At 32.1% G+C, this 20,818-nt stretch overlaps 1 protein-coding gene and 1 long non-coding RNA gene across 2 annotated transcripts in view; one reads left to right on the forward strand and one right to left on the reverse strand.

The window, feature by feature from the left end:
* LOC126774001 (transducin beta-like protein 2) overlaps positions 1–20,818 on the forward strand; it is a 70,295-nt gene that overhangs the window by 39,581 nt on the left and 9,896 nt on the right. Inside the window, exon 4 of the mRNA XM_050495286.1 lies at positions 15,178–15,550. Coding sequence (XP_050351243.1) covers positions 15,178–15,550 — 373 coding nt within the window. The remainder of the gene's footprint in view (positions 1–15,177; positions 15,551–20,818) is intronic.
* Positions 14,986–15,455, reverse strand: LOC126774034 (uncharacterized). The gene is made up of 2 exons (XR_007669783.1): positions 15,307–15,455; positions 14,986–15,236 (listed from the first exon to the last, which is right to left on the reverse strand). It is a non-coding gene; the product is annotated as an uncharacterized LOC126774034 (long non-coding RNA).

Consider the following 20,818-nt stretch of genomic DNA (forward strand, 5'->3'; position numbering starts at 1 on the left):
TTACTTAAGCGTTTTCGTTAAGTATAACTCGGTTTATATTATACGGTTTATTGAATAACTGACATGGTCTATTACATTAGTTCACGTGTTGGTAAAAGAATCGTTTTATGGTTCGTGAGACAATTCACTTGTTACAAATCGTTCTTGTATTTATATTTTTATAACTGCTTATGCCTAAATGTTCGGCAGTTGGAAGTTTTACAATATTTCCTTTCGAAATTCAAAATTACCATACAATTACACAGATAACAATAATTTCTGTTCATTTTAATTTTATTGCGTTGTGTAAACAGAGCTCAAATGTATTCTCGTTTAAGTGTTATTGATAATGTTACCTCTCTCATTTTAGTTGGTGATGTTCACTGACCTTAAGATGGGTTGAATTTTCATATTTAATTTATAAAATTATTTACTTCTGGGTTGCATTCGTATAAATGATATAAATGGAATAATATGTAAATGCGTTTATATGTGTTAAGAGCATCGTTGGCGACGTAAAAGCAAAACAAATTAACGATCCTGCTTAATATTATCTCAATCATATAAATAGAGATTAACAAATCAAATGACAACACATTGCTACGAATTATTTTTATAACAAGGTATTAAGAAATAGTATTCTTTAAGTAATTATGATCTTATGTACTATTTAAGTGTACAAAAATATTTTTCTTTACACTGTTGATGCTATCATTGAACATACATTCGTATATTAAAAGTTAAAAAGATAAAGAATACAAATAATATTTTGAAATTGTAAATGAAATATAGCCCCAATAACACACACATAAACACACGCAGAGAGATGCTTTTTTCATTAGAACTGTAAATAAAAATCGATTCCATAGTGTATTTCCGACAATAATGATCGTTTGGCCCTGAGTCGCAAAATCGGCGTCTTTGATCGCAGTGACGTGAAATACATATTAAATATAGACTGGCTGAAAATAGGTGGGCGTCATAATGTAAACCCACGTATAGATCGTTGGCCTCAGCTGAAAAATCAGCGCAAATACCACAAGTCTCATTTATGTTAAGAACTTTGAAACTTCTACTTCTCTTTCGTCTTTTTTTATTTTAATTAATAGCAATACATAATATGCTATTTTTATTTAACAATCAAACCTATTATACCTATAATAAGAAAATAATATATTATTTTAAATAAGACGATAATATAATGAGGATAATAAATTATATATAACTTACATGTTATATTATATAAAAAAAATAGAATATAATGTACAAACCTAATAACTGGAATGCAAATTCTTGATTTACTTAGCAGTTTTCCATGTTTATGGCGTTCAAGTAGACTTACCTGGTTTTGTTATTTTAACGGAACAAAAAGGAATTTCGTTACTATCGACGTTTGTACCTGCTCTGTTAGAAATTTCTGGAAGTAGTTGTGATAATGCTAAGACAATTGACGCTAGCTTCTCGTGAATAGCGAAGGGTCCTTTTGTTGGATTATATGATTTGCAACATGCGGACCGTCTACAGAGAACTGTGTACCTGATACGTTAGAGAAAAGAATGGTGCGGGCAAGCATCTTTTGCAAGTAGTAAATTTTTACGTCTTCTATATACCAATTAATCTTGCTTAACTTTTCGTACAAAGAATCGAAATTACAATACAAAAAGTAATGATGCTAACATTCATGATAAATAATTTAAAGTTCTAATATTTAGACAAATATTTGGTTATATTCTTTGTATTTAACTATCGAGTAGATGTTGGTAGAAAGGTAAGAAACGTGTCAATCATATTATTAATATTCCTACAATAACTGAATAAATAAAGTTACTGTTACAATTAATTCGTTATTAGCTGACAATTTTACAATGTCCTTACGAACATTACCTTTACGTGAGGCAATGAAGTCAAGTTCATTAAATTTGTATTCATTGATACTAAATTACAATTCTTATCTATGGGCATTTGAAATTAATTAAAAATGTAACCTTATAGTTTTTCTTACGAATATAATGATATACCGACTTTTGTTAAAATAATTCATTTGTCATTGAGAGCGAAACCAAAAAAACGTAAGACTAAAAATAAATTCAATTGAAGTGAGCCGAGATGGTCCAGTGAAACATTTTAACCGAGGATCGCGGGTTCGAATTTGGTCAAACATCAAAGGCTTTTCAAGTGCTTAATTCGTGCTTATTATTATTAATCTCGTGATCGAATGTGAATTCTGACGCCTGTGTAGCAAGCGTGATGTCATATACTTCAAATCTTCTCCTTAGGAGAGGAGTAGACTGTGGCATTATTGGTTACTTATGAAATCAATCAAATAATGATTTCTATAGCTAACGTTTAATGACTCGTCGTCAATATCAGTACGTGTCCGTCGCAACCTTGAAAAGTCTGTCGTAACCCTAATCGCTTGTCTTTCGGAGGATTACGAAAGATGTAACAATCGCAGTGCAATTATCAGTTATTGTTATCGTTCTTGAAAGTGATAATGTAAATCTGATAATGATAAGGTTCCGGAAGGTGTGGTGCTAATGTTTGTAAATACTTAGATAAACTTTCGTGTCGTAGCCTCGTGTGGTTCCAGGAAGTCGGTAGATGAACTTCAAAGCGGCTGATGAACCCGAAATAATAAGTAATGTTCACGCTTTTATCAATCGCATGTTCTGGTATGAACAATGCTGTTTAAATACATATTGAAATGGATACAACAAAACTATCTCATCTTGTTTTAATAATGATAGATAATCATAGCACCCTTATATACATTTTATGAATAATTTTATATACTAGTGTTCGAAATTCGACCTTGAATTTGCATGTTGCAAACATATTTTTTTCTACTCTTATTTTTTTAAAATTGATAACATTAAAGCAATACAAATAGACAAACAGAGGAGAAAAGGTACTGTAATGTTTTGTCTTTGCCTATATGTATATATATATTACAAGCAACTAAAGACATAAATACAAAATATTTGAATAAATTGAAAAGTATAGACAATATTATTTGACCTATTTTAAAACTGAGCTTTGCCAATCGGTAAAATGTGAAAAAGTCAATCTTCGATAAAATACCTACATATCATGCAATGGTCACTTATATATATCTACAACTATAATTAAACTGCTCGTGGTAGGAATACATAAAAATGACTATTTTTTTTAAATTTCATGATGTAGAACCTCTTTGTTTTAACTGTTGAACCATATTCTATGGAAGAAAATGAAAACTTAAGAGCTATTGATCTGACATTGCTAGAACTTTCAGTTAATATTTCATTATTCACGTCAATTGCTGAAGAAAACCTTGAATAAAATCAATGTCAGTTATCAAAGACGTTTTTTGTGTATCTCCACTGTTATATGTTCGTATTGCTAGTATGAATAAATTTTAAATAGTTTTAAAGGCTCATTTAGCCGTTAAATTAGTCGAGACTAAATTGTTATGAGTGGTCACGGAGTAGCGTATAAGGGTCAACATACAAATTGCAATGTTGTAGATAACCGCTCGCAGACTGCACGGATGTTCTTGTTAAGGTGAGTCATTGTTGCTGTTACTATTTTCATGGTTATTACGTCCTTTGTCTTTTACAGCTGATAAACTTTGAAAATACTTATCAATTCAATGCACAATGTAACTAAGGTATATGTAACTAAGGGTTAGTTAAATTACTTTACATGGAACAGAACCATCTGTTTCGTAAACTCGAGTAATTCACATTAAACCTCGAATGGTTTTTGCTTCTATTTTGAATATTATTATTTTTAATGTTCGTATATTTTAATATAATGTTTATTTTGTACATGGATATTATACGACATCGATGCAATTGTACTTAAGTAAATAAATACTTTATTGTTCACTATTGGTAATAAAAAAACCATAAACAATTATATATGCACGTATAGCGTACTTCTTAATTTTATGTCATATATAAATACTGAAATAATACTAGTTTCGAAATTATTAGTTAAAAAATTACGTTAAATATTATGTACGCGTCGAGCTTAAAAGTCTTTAAAAGTTCAAGTGCCTTTTTATATTAAATTTTGTATCGTGGCCTTACTCGAGTAGAACAATGTAAAAGGACAATAAAATTACACTAAACAATTGAACCCGTCTCGGTATACTTATCATAATGCGCGCGGCATTGCTTTCAAGTTTTAAAAAAGAAATATTTTGCGAAATATTCATTATATTTATTTATTTCACTAAGGTAATATAATAATAAAACTAATACCCCAATAAAAACTACGACTTTGATGTCAGCAGAATATTTATTTATTCATCGTTATAATTGTATGTTGTATAAAAATGTTTACGATTATGACTTGTCGAAATTGTTAGTTTCATTTTAACTATGGACAATGGGTATAGACAATAGATATCCATCCGTCAGGTAAAAACGTGCGGAAAATTATGAGAGAAACAAAGGTCGGTACGGCCAGCTGTCTGCGCCTTCGTCATTACTACAGACGGCAGACTGGTTCTGGCCGCACTGACGTTATTTCTCTTTCTAGCGAATGGTCAGTTGGTCACGTTATGGCTTAGTCCATTGTCCAAAACCTAAATGACTCAACCTAATCGCCTTTAAAGATAGAACTTGTTAATTGAAGACGCTGACGGTTAATATTCAAAGTTCGATCACGTAACGTTTTTCAAGCTTTTACCTAACCTAATTTGTGGGTAAAATCTTGTAACAGAATCTTAAAGTACTTTCATTACATATAGTTGGACAGACAGGCAAACGGACCACCTGATAGTAAGTGGTGGCTACCACCGTAGACGTTGACACTAAGAATTATTAACGATTACTTATACCGCCAATGCAGCACGCAGTTTCCCTGTGTCTTCAGTTAAAATTTTGCACTCCTTTGTCCTAATGCTATTGACAATACTATTATTAAACGTTTCTAAACGTTTAATAATACGTCATTACTAAACGTTTATTTTTTTTATTTAAAGTATTTTTTTATATTAAATTCTTGAATTTCTCTATTGCTATGAATGCAACATTATTTTTTTCGTAACAGTTTCCAGTAGAATCGCGTTCAAATGTAATGCATGCATCTTAATCAGAACTCACTTTTGATTGGCGTAGTAAGCCTTAATAATGTTTAATTACATTGTGTTCATACGTATAGTGATAAGAGGCATTGTATTCGCAATTCGCACATAATCATTTGTATTTCCAACACTAATAACAACGACTTTTCGCATTTTGCAACAAGTTCCTTGGGTTTTTGTGTAATATTGGGTTTTTTTTTCTTTTCTTTATTTAAAATTATTTATATTTTACATCTTTTTTATGAAAAAAAAAATATATTTCTTATCTGTTATTCAACCTCATTATGTGATCTTAAACCTTATCGTTCGTTTTAATAGTTTGTAAGATCTGTGTTTCGAATAATTACATTCATGCATTATTAAAATGTTTAATATTTTGCGTTTTAATTAAGGAACTTATGATGTAAATATTATGATTATGATTGATTTTTAGTACTAAAAGTAACAGAGTTTATAATTCAAAATAAAAATGTGTACATTTTTTTACTGAATCTAGTGAATATAGAATTTATCAATATTTTATTGAGGTATCGGAAGCATTTTGTGTAAGTGTATCCGGGTAGCTACCACTCAACACTCTGCATATATTGTACATCCAAACAGCAATAATTTGTAACGCTGTGTTCCGGTTAAACGTGTAATTGTGCTTATTGCGGGCTGGTACACGTGGTAGATTTTCATCTGATACATGCAGGCTTACTCGCGATTCTTTCCTTTACCGTCGAGCACGTCATAAATTAAAAACACAAATTAAGCAGATGAAAATTCAGTTGATCTTGTCCGAGTTGGAACTCGGAATCATCGGTTAGCTTTGGGATGCACGTCTTCTAACCACTGGGTCATCATGGTTCTTTTAAAACATGAAGGATATAACAATTATAAAATTAAATTAACAGTGAATTAATTTTACAATTTTAGTTCCTTTAGTAGACAGACGGTGGTAATTTCCAATATTAAATAAAAATGCTTTAAAAAGTTTATTAGTTGGCATGAAAGCAAAATAAACGAGCTACGTGGACGTAGTTGCGTAATTGGTGCGTATCATTAACATTGTGTTGCAAAAATGTAATTACTAATTATAAAAGAGTAATAGTTTTTGTAAAGGAATCTCAAAGAACTAATTAAGTCATACTCATTTTACTTTACATTAGACTCTTACTACAATAATAATTCTTTAAAAAAATATTAAGATATAATTAACATGTTGATTTTAGTTTGTAAAGAGATATCTTGCACATATACATAAATACAAAGCCGTGAATCTTTTTAATTATCCATTCTTAAAATTAGAAATGTTAAAGCTGACTAAATAGCGATTTTTACTTTAATCCGATAACAAAGCACTACCACGCAGCTTCGCTTTTGAAGTGTGCAATAATAGTAGAGTACTTTATAGCAAATGATCTAGTGGATCTTATCTTAACACGTACTAAGTATTTCAAGTACTTATGTTTACGATTTATCTTGTGTGAGACAAAACGCATTGAGGATGTTCATTTGTTTAAGAAACTGTACCTAATATAACAGCACCAAGAGTCGAAATGGCTCAGTGGTTAGAACAGGTGAATCTTAACCGTATATTGTGGATACAAATCACATGCGTATCAACTCTTTTAGTGTAAGCTCATACACATTAATTTACACTAAAAGAGCAGGGCTGCAGTGGATAATCACAAGATTTACTTTACTCAAAATAGTAGTTTCTCGATACTCTAATCTGAATCTAAATAATATCTGGGCAAATCATTACTTAAACAATATAAAAAGCATCATTTTCCTCAATAATTTGTTTTAGAGAGGTAACTTCAATTTTATCACAGTTACATTGTTATAGGAATTGATTGCATGGTAGTATTCTGAAACCGCCTGTCGTTACGTTACCGAGCATTTGAAACAGCACACCAAAAAACGATTACGTAAGCGAAAACGTACATTTAAAATCACATTAAGTGACGGTAATAATGTTATACGGTTAAGACATAGTGTCTATGTTCGCTATTTATAAAAATCTAACTGTTCCGTGAGGTTTTTATTATTTTTCTCTTAAAGAAATATTCTCGTAAGAAATAAATATGAAAAAATATATATTGATAGGCGTCATTTCCATGTAATTTAGAATAAAAACAAGAGTAACTGCTTTATTTGTTGTTTGTTCTTAGCTCTATACAATCTACGTTCCAAACGGCTGGTTGCTTTACTTTCAATTTAATGTACACCGTAACATGCGGATTTAAAAGTACTTGTAGTTGAATAAAGTATACTTTGATTGTGAGAAAATAAATATCAACATGAAATTCCACATCTCAGCAAAGATACCGTGTCTTACGCGAAGCTCATTCGATATCGCTTCATTGCAAACTGGTGAATATGCAGATTTCGTCTTAGTGTTTCAGTTAATAAGATTATGTTCCTTGTGGCCGAAATACGGTCTGGATGACTATTATTGGTGGTAGCCGGGTTATAAGAATTTACTTTTGATCTCAGATACCATTTCGACTTCCAAGAAATAACATAAGTAGTTATTTTATATGTAGGCGGAAGGGCAAATGGGCGACCTGATGGTAAGTAGTTACCACCGGCCATAGACTTTGGCGATGTAAGGAATATTAATTGTTTCTTACATCGCCAATGCGCCACCAACTTTGGGAACTAAGATGTTATGCCCCTAGCGCTAGAATAACTGATGGGTGGGTACCCATTGGTACCCACCAGACAGGCTTGCACAAAGCCCTACTACTTAGAATCACGTGTCTCAATACCACCCATATAAATTATTTATTTTATCTTATGTTCTATAATTTATATAAATTGATTATGTTTTATGGCTTTAAATTTTTTTTATAAGAAATGAATATAACCTTTTCATAATAAATGTTTATTACTTTGATTTGTTCAGTTCCTTGTTCATAACTTTATAAAGTTTTCGGTCGCGAATGTGTAATTAAGAAGTTTAATTTAATTTCAATGTGTATAAGATAAGTCTTTAACATCTTTTATGAAGTTAAATGATGCCAAAAATTTTATTATATATTTTGAGAGAAATATATTATGATGAGTGGCGTTGCGTTATACGGATAAACTGTAGAGCTATTAAACTGTAAGAAATAAATTTGGCGCTACACGATGCTCGGCTTTATTATTATTACGCTATTTTGATGCGTCTATAAACGTCATAATTATTAGATTGAATTTTTAACTACCTCGTTGGTCTTGTGGCTCGATGTTAGGCCGCAGAGCCGGAGGTCCTGGTTTCAATTCCCAGGTCAGGCCAATAAAAAGTTTTTGGGTTTTTTTGTCAGAAAATTCTCAGTAGCAGCCCGGAGTCTGGAAGTTGGAAGTGTGTACACTCCCGTGCCTCGGAAAGCACCTAAAGCCGTTGGTACTGCGCCTGAACTCTTTCCGGTCGTGTCGGATTGCCGTCCCACCGGATTATGAGAGTTAGGGAATAGAGTGCACCTGTGTTTGCGCATACACTTGTGCACTATAATATCTCCTGCGTAGTTGGCTAATCTCTCTTGAGATTGGCCGCCGTGGCCGAAATCGGTCTGGAGGACAATATTATTATTATTATTAATTATTAGAATAGAATAGAATATGCTTTATTGTACACCAAAAGAGTTACAGAACCATTTTAAACACAAACACAAAAAAAAAATCATAATTATTATATTGTATCGCATATTATTTTTTGTTAAGTTTGTTCATAAAGGAAAGCTCGGATGATTCTAACATTGCACTGGTGTATCATGTTATCTAAGATTCTTTACCTTTTTTGCTTGTAAATTTACATGATCGTTAAGGCTATTGTTTATGTTATTATTCACAGATACATATAAGAAGTATTGTTGTCTTATCTTAAGTAATTCCAAGAAATAGGACTTACTTCGTAGTACATAATGAAGTTTTTGTTATTGTCTTTACTCAAATTTCATTTCTTGCAATTTATTATTTGTGTAGACTTTTTATTTAGGGTCAAAAAACTTTGGTAAACCCTAATATTTTTTCGAGATAAAAAGTATTCTTCTATTGTGGTACAAAAACAAAGAATAATATCTATTGTATTTAGTATTCTTAAGCGCACATCCGAACATAAGTAAAGTTTTTTTTGTTTGGAGGGCACCTTCATAGGGATTGACGTATCTGACGTCATCGCGATGCTAAACTTAAAATCTGATATGTTATGTTCCTTGTGTTTGATACATCCTTCACACCGAAATATAGCATATAACACGAAGTTCGCTTGATGTTCGAATTGTTGATGAGTGGGTGGTATCTACATACGTGCTTGTTCTACGTCCACCGCCACGTAAGTATTACATAACTGTATCAGTAATTTCCCTCCGTGCTTGTTCAATAAATTTTTATTCCATGCAAAGACAAGGACACTGCCCGATAAGAGTTCGGCCACGTAGTTTATTGATTATATATACAAACCTTATTGTTTGTATATACTTCACCTTTAACTTATTACACTTTAAAAACCCACGCAAACAGCCCTTGCCCTTATTCATAAATTATTTTTTACCGCCTTATAATTTTTATATCTGTACAAATATTACGTTTGCTGTATTACAAAACAATTGATACACACTCACTTTTAATCATATATTTTATTGCAATATGTTATTGTATACTATTGCTTAGGTCATGATCATTATGTTTATTTCTTAATAATAAAAGTGTTATGGAAAAGCTAAGTGTCATGACACAAATACCAGTTGAACTACTGCTAACTCCCTAGGTTGGCCTCAATGTTCGTATATATCTAGATAATATCTTAAACTGAAATCAATTATATTTATATATTTTTTGATGTAATATACAATTAATTAGTAAACTCTAAGCGTATTACAATGTACAAAGAATTTGTTTGTTTGTTGACTATTAAATAATAAATGATTATTGAATACGATATGAGAGACGCGATCACAAGATTTCGCTACATAGTAACACGGAGGCGCGCTACTTTCAAGATTGTCTCAGTTTAGTTCCCATTATTGTTCAAACGACACTGCTATCTTTTTTTTAAAATAAACACAATGCGTAATAAAAGTATAATGGTAAATAAATTGAACGCGATCGTAATATGTCTTTCAATTTCTAATTAATTTCTACTCAAACTCGCGATTGCTTACTTTAGATCAACAAAAACTTTTTTTTTAAAGTTATGACAAGAAATTATTGTTTGGTTTTTAAAAGAACAATTTAGTCATAGAAAGCAAAAGTGTTTATATATATATTTTTAATTGAAACAATTAGTAGAATATCAATAATATCTAAATAGAATAACAATAATAAAAAATATGCTATTAGTTTACGTCTTCCCTTGTCGTATATTATAATAGGTTTTCTATTTTGATACAATTATACATTGATTTCAATTTTTTGTAGTATAAAAACGCAACTAACAAATACGTATGTAGCAGTCATTCGCAATAACGATTTTCCAACCGAGACCATAATTCTCTAAACTATTCATATATGTTTCAAATTTATTCTCATTCATTCACTCAACTGTATTACCATTTCCGACCTATATCTTCAGCAACATCTATTTGCGTCATCCAGGTCACGACTTAGAACTTTTGCGTTGTGATAAACGCTCTAGAACATGCAACCTAAATATACAATAACAATGCGGGCAGATGTGATATTGCAATATAGACATTAATTGTAAGCCACTATTAATATCGATTTCAGTATCATACGTAATTAGGTCATAATGATACCGCTATGTTTCCCGATTACGACAGTAAATGATTAAAAAGTATTACGAATACTATACTATTCAACGAATGTTTTGAATTATATAACAGATATCGTTATATCGAATAAAAACGGTTGAAATTCAAAATGTTCTTAGTACATATTGCGTTAATAGTTTTAATGTCTTTATATAGAATAAACATTGTAGTCTACTATTGACGTTATTGTGTATGTGGTACGTGTAAGTTTTAAGTGTAATTTTGAAGTGACTTAGAAATCAAGTGTATATTGTAGTTTCAATGACAAAAAACGTTATCTACCTCCAAGGTTACTTGAATACATTAAGATCTGTACACTGAACACAAAGGAGTTACTTCCTGAAAATCTTTCCGCGTCGTCTTCAACTTTCCACCATGAAAATGAGCTTTAAACTATCTTTAGAATGATTAAATACGATTTTAGATTTTAAATTATTATGAATATGAGTCGTTTCGGTTTGCGCGTTGGTTAGATTTTGTGACAATGTGCTCGTGGAGTTATGGAGTGAAGAGTGCTGAGTGCTGACTAGCTCGTCAGACAGCCATTATGTTTGTTATCACTGATGCGACCTTCCTCTGGAACAATGGCAGTATTGTACCTACCTACCGACTACCGTACCTTGTATTGTGTAGATATACGCTCGGATCGTCGCACGCGCAGCCTCGAGTATATATTTTTAGCTGCAGGAAGGTTCGACGGTCATATTTCCTCGAGAGCGTGCCTACATAAAACATGATGCTGATTGTATATATGCATATGTATGGCTCGATCTGTTTTGTTAACGTTATATCAGCATTTATTCATATTTTCATTGTACACACTGAGTCTTAACTTACAAATTCAATGTATCGTTCTTGTTACAAAGTATACAAATAATATTAAAACAATTAAAAGAAAATGCATATTATTGACGATTCAAAGGCTAAATTTATTAATTTTTATGCAAGATGTACAAAATGTAATTGTAAATAATAATACATGTAAATATATAAAACACAAGTATAAATTCATAGGGAGAGTGAGATAAGGTGCAATAGAGATTGGCGGCGGCCGAGTTTATTTCAGGGCGACTTCATTACGATTGTTTCTGTAAAAAACACCAGTCTGTGCTCGTCAAACATATTATAATGACTGGCATTATCAAAATAAATAACAACCAGTTCGCTATGTGTTCGAATCTTAATTTGAAAATTATTACACTCATTGATGTTATTTAAAATAAATTCCTAAAAGCATAATTGTAGTGGCAATCGGCTAGTATGGCACATAAAATTAGTGAATTATATGATTGTCACAAAACGATTAAATTTTTACGCTTATTGTACTTAAATAATACTATAATGAGAGCCGAGATAGCAGTGCAAAGAACACTTGTATCTTAATACAAGAACGCGGGTCAAAACTGGGCAAGTACAGTTTTCATTTGTTAATGTGAGCTTATAATCAATCAATCAATCAATCAACAGCCAATCATTGTCCACTGCTGAACATAGGCCTCTCCCAAGGTGCGCCAAAGCTCCCTGTCCTCCGCCTTCCGCATCCAGTTGGTGCCCGCCACCTTCTTAAGGTCATCGGTCCACCTGGCTGGAGGGCGCCCTACGCTGCGCATGCCGATTCGCGGTCTCCACTCTAGGACTCGTCTGCTCCAATGGCCATCGGTCCTACGACATACGTGACCAGCCCACTGCCACTTCAGCCTGCTAATTTTGCAAGCTATGTCGGTGACTCCGGTTCTTCTCCGGATAATCTCATTTCTGATCTTATCCTTCAAAGATACTCCGAGCATAGCTCGCTCCATAGCACGCTGAGCGACTTTGAATTTGTGGACTAGTCCCGCAGTTAGTGTCCACGTTTCGGCACCGTATGTCATGGCAGGTAAGACGCATTGGTTGAAGACTTTCGTCTTCAAACATTGCGGTATAGACGACTTGAGGACTTGACGAAGGTTGCCAAATGCTGGCCATCCCAAGCGAATTCTTTGATCGGCTTTTCGAGCGCATTTTTCAGAAGAGAGGAAGCTTTAGTCCAGTTGTGGAACATTAACGGATAAATTTCTTCTAATAACATAAATAAACAAAAATAATAGTTCAAGACTTCATAATGTTTTTGTGTATATTTTTAACTTAGAATTATATTGTTTTTCTTTGCCAGCTATATGCAAAATAAATGCGAAAATTATTATGGTAAACAAGAAGAACAAACATCGCACAATCGTAGGAACGACGTGGCGAGTTTTCGAATGAATTTCAAGTTTTTACAATTCAATAAATTTGCATGTTTAGCTAAAGATATGGTTATTATTACTTTGGTATCGCATACCAATTATCCTTTGCAATACGACGGAATAAATTATTCGATCTTAGAACTTCGGTATTTTGTTTGTCCCAGAGTGCATTACCCTCTGATCTCGAAGCTAATCTAAAAGGCGGTGAGCTGGCGACATCGTCACGGCTGCGTGTTTACTTAGACAGAAACAATTCTTGACAAACGTGATATTTCCTTAGTGTAACTTATGCGTAATATGTTTTTATACGTAAGACTTATTGATATGGCCTGCGTTATTTGTCTCAAGATGTTTTGAGAGCATTTATTACGCATGCGTTAGGTGATTAAAAATAAATTATCAATAACTTATATATTCGTCATATTATGTATGTATCTCTAGCAACGCAATTTAACTACGCATAATAAAATTAAAAATTGGTGTCACAATTGAAACCTAATATTATCCAGCTGAAATTAAAGAATCGCCTCTTATTTGTAAAAAAAAAAAAAAGCCGAGATGGCCTAGTGGTAAGAACGCGTGAATCTTAACCGATGATCGTGGGTTCAAACCCGGGCAAGCACCACTGAATTTTCATGTGCTTAATTTGTGTTTATAATTCATCTCGTGCTTAACGGTGAAGGAAAACATCGTGAGGAAACCTGCATGTGTCTAATTTCATTGAAATTCTGCCACATGTGTATTCTACCAACCCGCATTGGAGCAGCGTGGTGGAATAAGCTCCAAACCTTCTCCTCAAAAGGGAGAGGAGGCCTTAGCCCAGCAGTGGGACATTAATAGGCTGTTACTCTTATTTGTACTAGTTATACTGTACAGCTTAAAATTTACGCTAGTTATTCTTTATAATAAAATAAAGAAATATTTTTGATTTAATTGGGTCAGAAGCCTTCTCGAACGTACACAGAACATCTCGCCAATCATAATCGAATGATTGGTTTAGGAATGCACAGAGAACAATCAATCCATTTAATATCTTATTTAAGTTAATCTCTTACGCTATACTTATCCAAAAGTATGACTATTAAATTATACAAAAATAATGCGTCTTATTAATTTTTTTGATGGAGAGTCAGAAATATTCTAATTACAAATAAATTCACATTTAAAGTAGTTAAGTAGAAGAAAAAAGTTTGGATGTAATTTTTTTTCAACTGATTTATTGGAACAGTAGCAAAATGCTTTTTAGAACAAATCAAGTTAATTCAATACGTAATTCATTATTTAAATTTAACCTCAAAAAGGTATTTTGAACTGCGAATTAATATTCTTTAATTAAATAATTTGAAAATTACTTTACAGCCTATACAATTAATTAATTTGTAATACAGTCTCCGACACTTTTAGTGTTTAAAACTAGCTGACGAAAGTTTGTATAAAATTTACTTCAGGCCCACGCTTACGCAACATTCGACCGATATTACTGAATTTGGGGTAAACAAAAATTAATAATTATAAAGACATAAATACATATGTAGAAGGTAATCTCTACTGAACTGACGCTAGATGTTATTCCCCTAATGTAAAGCAACGCAATAACATCGGTTATATAATATGTTATATATTGCTTCTTATTTGAACTATCTATAGCTTATATGTATTATGTAAACGGAGTCGAAGAAATGGTGAATCTTGATGACCTTGATAATAATGGCTTATTATAATATCCTATTGATTTTAAAATACCATATATATGGAGTTTTTATATTTCTTATAGAAGTCAAGTAGGTTGATACCCTTCGACAAGACGGAGTGGGTACCGCTGGTTTTTTAGTGGGTATTCCGGCGCCTTCAATGCCGGCGAGCCCCACATAACCACCCCCCCACCTCATGTGGGGGAAACGCGTAAATGCGTTTTTCCAGCGAAAAAAAAAAGAAAAAAAAAGTAGGTTGATAAATATCCGTGTTTCGGTGTCCTTAAAGTTCAATTTCTGTGTTTTTTATTTATTTCATGTTGTAACTATAACGAAAACTTTCAAATTGATAAAATGCAGTCTGTATTAGATTTTCCCAAAGCAATAGTTTTTAGTTATATCATTGCATGTTGCCATTATCCTTAATGTAATAATTCACAAAGCGTGTTTTCACTGTTTTCCAGGCTCACGTGGATGATGTAATCGGTTTCGGGATTTCCAGCAATGGTAAATTCTTGATGTCCTGTACGTCGAAAACGGACATGATTATTTGGGATCTAAAAGGACAACAACTCAACCGGCTCGATACTTACCTTATGAATACACACACAGCTAAAATATCACCATGCGGCCGTTTCGTAGTCGCTACAGGTTTTTCGCCAGACGTCAAAGTAATGGAGGTCTGTTTCACACGGACCGGCGAATTCAAACAGGTGTCAAAAGCGTACGAGCTGACGGGACACACGTCCGGTGTTTATGACGTGGCGTTCGCAGTAGATACGTCGCACATCGCGACCATATCGAAAGACGGCACGTGGAAACTCTACCACACGAGAAGTAAGTACCGCATGATTAATATATTGTTATCATTTGCACTTCACACTGCGCCATAATTAACAGACGTTTTCAAACTATGTTCTATGACGAGACTGCTACGTTGTAGATTCATTTATACACGGTTTGTTATTGTTTATAATTTTTACTATGAATGTGTTATGTTTACTCAAAAGCGCAAATGTTCCGGTATTAACTTTGAACACGTGAGTCGGCTGAAAAATAAATGAATGGTTTCAAAACATTAATATAATAAATTCCAATTATATTACGTTGTTGGTTTAAATTTTTATTCATTTATTATATATAGGGATTATTTATTTACAACAGATATATAACCATTTCCAACATCGCCAATGCACCACCAACCTTGGGAACTAAGAAGTTATGTCCGTTGTACCTGAAAATACACTGCGTCACTCACCCTTTAAACCGGAACACAACAATTTTATATATTAGTATATATAGTGTTTATTGATAGAATAACTGAGTGATGCCTACCCAGACATACAATAAGTATTCATATATTCATATCTCAAATACTAGTTATATTATTGTTATTTACGTAAACACCTCAGTTTTCAATGTACTTACTTTGTTTTTTTTTGTACATACGGGAATTATTGAATAGAAAACAAAACCGGTTATATATCTACATATGTACCTGTAGTGGACTAAAACTATATATGTAGGTATATAAGATGGTTCCGAAATAATGATTTTGGTTGTATCAGTATTACCTTTAATTCGTTCACTATAGTATATCTATATAATATCTGTAGAAATCGAGCAACAGCTGCTGAGAACAACACATACTGACTAGGGTTGCCAACCCTATTAATATGCTTTATAAATTATACCGTTGTTTTAAAATTATATTATGTAGCAACTTTTAATGATTTAAAATAAAGCTAAATTAATGATAAGTAAACAACTATGATTATAATTCATCTCGTGTTTGACGGTGAAGGAAAACATCGCGAGGAAACCTGCATGTGTCTAATTTCACTGAAATTCTGCCACATGTGTTTTCTACCAACACGCATTGGAGCAGCGTGGTGGAATAAGCTCCAAACCTTCTCCTCAAAAAGGAGAGGAGGCCTTAGCCCAGCAGTTGTTACTGTAAACAAAATTCAGAAATTTGAATAAAAAGTAGTACATTGCAAAAAAATATTCTCTATGATACCATAAAAATACTTTTTTTTACAATTTACATATATTTATTTATTATTTGCTCAATCTTTTGTAGATATGTACATAAATAAAATATGTAACGTATTAACCTGGGAGTTACATCGTTTTCTAATTATATTAGTTAGTTAGCAACCCTATACGTAACGTGCGTTAACCCGACCGTTTCCAGAAAAAAAAACTCCGTCGACGTGAACTGGTTGCATCTCTCCTCTTTAATGCCCACAGCCGTGTAATATGCCATGAAATTCCTCCGCATTGATGCCAATAATATGTGTTGTTGCATCATGCAAATTGGTTTTGCAAATAATCATTAAAATTGCGAAAATTTACCTTTCATTTCAATTTCTTTATATTACAAAATACGTCTTTAATCTATCTTTTGATGTGTGTCAAGGCTTTGTGCAAGCAAGTGAGTGATAACTACCCAGTAGTTATCACTAACTCATCAGATATTCTACCGCAAAATAGCAATACTTACTATTGTTGCGTTCCGGTTCGAAGGGTGACTAAGCCAGTGTAACTACACAACCTAAATAACATCTTAGTTCCCAAGGTTGGTGGCGCTTTGGCGATGTATGTGTTGGTTAATATTTCATCGCCAATGTATTTGGGCATTGGTGACCACTTACTATCAGGCGTACTATTTGCCCGTCCTCCTACCAATAACTAAAAAAACTTGACTTCTTTTACATCTTGAATATGTAATTATTGTATGAGATTCCTCTTTTTCTGCGGACGTTCATTTGTAACCGGTTAAATATCGTTTCCTTATTCGTATTTTTGTAATTGCATTCTGATGATTGCATCGTATGCGTTATTACTATGAAATTATAACCAAATATGAAATTAAAATATTATTGCCGTGTTTTTTTTCGTTAATTGCACATAGTGGTTTCTAAAGATCATGACCTGTGAGTAACGAGCGTCAATAAGTATACTATAAAAATAAATACTTTAAAATATTTAGTGTAGGGTAAATAAATAGTTCAAATTAAAGTATTAATTTAAAAATATCAATTTTTCCTATTTTTATTTTATATCGTACTAATAGACACAAAACTTTCATGTAATTATGAAAAATACAGCAGTTTGTTGTTCTGTATTTCGATAGATTGTGTTTATACTAAGGCTTTGGTTTTGCTTGTTCATTTTAAATAGAAAACATATTTTATTAAACTGATTCATAACGGAAAGATCGTCGTTGCTAACAGGATAATTGACGAATATTTATGTTAAATGTTTTCCATTAACTGGAAATCATTGTATTATGTGCGACGTAGTATGACGTCAGCGACGGGTCTCTCCCATTGCGAAAACGTAACAACCGTATTTATGAAATAAGAATACTTTACTTTATACTTTTTTGTACACCACTGTATCTATATCCGTACTCAGATGGGGACAGCAAACCTAACACTATCGATTTTATCGGATTATCGTCCAATAGAGAGTGCGCTTGTGTTTGCATACAATTGTGCACTTGAATCCGCGCTATTGGTAAGCGGTCACCACTGCCCATAGACATTGGCGATGTAAGAAATATGAATAGTTCATAAGGAACATCGCCAATGCGCCACCAACCTTGGGAATTAGATGTTATGTCCCTTGTGTAGTTTCACTGGCTCATTAACAGTTTAAATTATTTTATTTTTACATATTTAATGATAGATTATAAATGATTTTATAAATCAAGATAAACCTTGAAATACGGAGACAGACAGACATCGTCTTATTTTTTTACTATTTGATCTATACTCATTATAAATGTAAATATTGTAGTGCCCTTTTAAATATAAATTATAGCTGTATAATTTTTAATATATAAATAAAGTATTCTATATTTAAATAGTTAAAATTTACTTTAAAACAACATCTGTTAAAATATTTAAAAAAAATAATTAAACTTTTCGATAACGCAATAATAAACATTTAGAAACTGTTTAATTAAATTGAAATTTCTCAATTATTGTCTATACTATAAGTAGGATGTTGCTTTAAAGGATGCTCTATAGGATGTTGTTAATATAGAAATCGTTATCCAATGATATTATTTTTTAGTATTTTTAATAAAATAGACAATATTTTTTTTTATATTAAAAATAGTATATATATATATATATATATATATATATATATATATATATAAATACGACTTTAATTAGTATATTATAATGTGGCAATCTTAGTTACGTGTATATTGTTTTTACATGAAATTGATCCAGATATACAATTTTATTTATAGAACTCCAAACGTTGAAAAAAAGTCTAGTAATGTTAAAAGTAAAAATCAAAAAACGTACATGAAAATTCATTGTTGCTTTCCCGGGCTTGAACCCGCAATCCTCGGTTAAGATTTACGTGTCCAAACCACTGCGTCATTTCGACTCACTGGAATGTACTTACTTCTAATACCTTCCAATGCGGAAGGTACTAAAAGTAAATTTCTTATTAAAAAAAGTAATAAATCTACAAAATATGTATGTACTTTTCTATTTTCTTTACAATCGTCAAAAGAAGTATTTTCTCGTAAATGAAATATCTGCGCGTTTAACATCTTAACTTAGTAAAAAAAAAACCGATCTCAATATATAGTATGTACTTATTTTTCTGAAACCATTCATGCTCTTCACATTGCGTATAAGTTTCTGGCGTAGTCTCGTCAACATAAAATAGATGGAGTGCAAGAGGTACCGAATAATTGAATGAAAAAAATTAAAGAGACATTGCAGTTTTTTTTTTTTTTTTATAGAATAGGAAGGTGGACGAGCATATGGGCCACCTGATGGTAAGTGGTCACCAAACGCCCTTAGACATTGGCATTGTAAGAAATGTCAACCATCGCTTATAGCCAATGCGCCACCAACCTTGGGAACTAAGATTTTATGTCCCTTGTGCCTGTAATTACACTGGCTCACTCACCCTTCAAACCGGAACACAACAATATCAACCTGAAGTTAGTTGTTTAAATGAAAAAAACGTCTATTTAATGTTCACTACGCTCTTTTGGGGCTTACTTATACTAGTTTTATATTAATACGTCTTTTTAAAGTTAGAAAGAAATACTCGTGACCAATCTATTCAATTGTTATAAAATAAAGCGTTATATATGTATGTATACGTGTATGTTCTTTGTTTAAATAAAAAAAAAAAACAAACTTAATGGTATTAAATATCAATACAATTGTAGTTGGTAAATAATTCAGCTAATTTATTTCATACCAAGCATATACATATCGATGAAAGTGATGAAAGTTAAATTATAATCTGGGTAAATTAAAAAATAAATAAAACTTTTCCATTAAAAGAATTGCTATGAAAACAATCCCAAGAGAATCGTTGTTTGATCACGCTGTAGCACAATATACTTACTCACATATGAGGTTTCAGGATCACTTAAAATTGTAACAAATGTGACAAAGTTTATTTGAAAGTGTGCAAGTACCGTTAGAAGCGCTGTAATTGCCAACCGAAATTTTAATGACGCAAATATTCTTAGTCATCAAAATATTTATTAAATAACAAAAAAATAAACCGCTAATGTCCTACTTAGACTGGTTTAAACTGGTTTTAAGCTTAGATTATTCGTTTCAATAAATGAGTACTTACTACATGAGTCTTTAACAATTTAATCAATGCTTACGTGTAACGATGTGATTAATTCTATAATATCTACTACTTATAATAGTTTCTGCTCTCAGCTTCGCTCGCGAGTTAGGCAGGCAGGTGTTAGGCTTAAAAGAGCAGCCTATGTCCTTCCTTGAAGTTCAAGCTTGCTTCATATCAAATTTCATCAAAATCGTTTCAGTGTTGAAAGCGGAACAGATAGACATATAGTATAGATTATAAAAGTGGAGTCTTAATTCTTTAACTACTGATTTTCTTGTCGGCTTTTCTCCGTTGTATCTACATTTGGAAGCTTTACATTCAATTTAAAACTGTAACATGACGATTGAAAAGTTTTTATAACAAACGACTTATAACGAATATTTTGTATGTACAAATCTTAAGCCACGTAATCATTATATTGAAATGATTAAACAGAACCGCTGTCAATAAGAATTCCTATTACAAGATGCG

Source organism: Nymphalis io, chromosome 15 (genome assembly GCF_905147045.1).
Source record: "Nymphalis io chromosome 15, ilAglIoxx1.1, whole genome shotgun sequence".
Classification (NCBI taxonomy): Eukaryota; Metazoa; Arthropoda; class Insecta; order Lepidoptera; family Nymphalidae; genus Nymphalis; species Nymphalis io.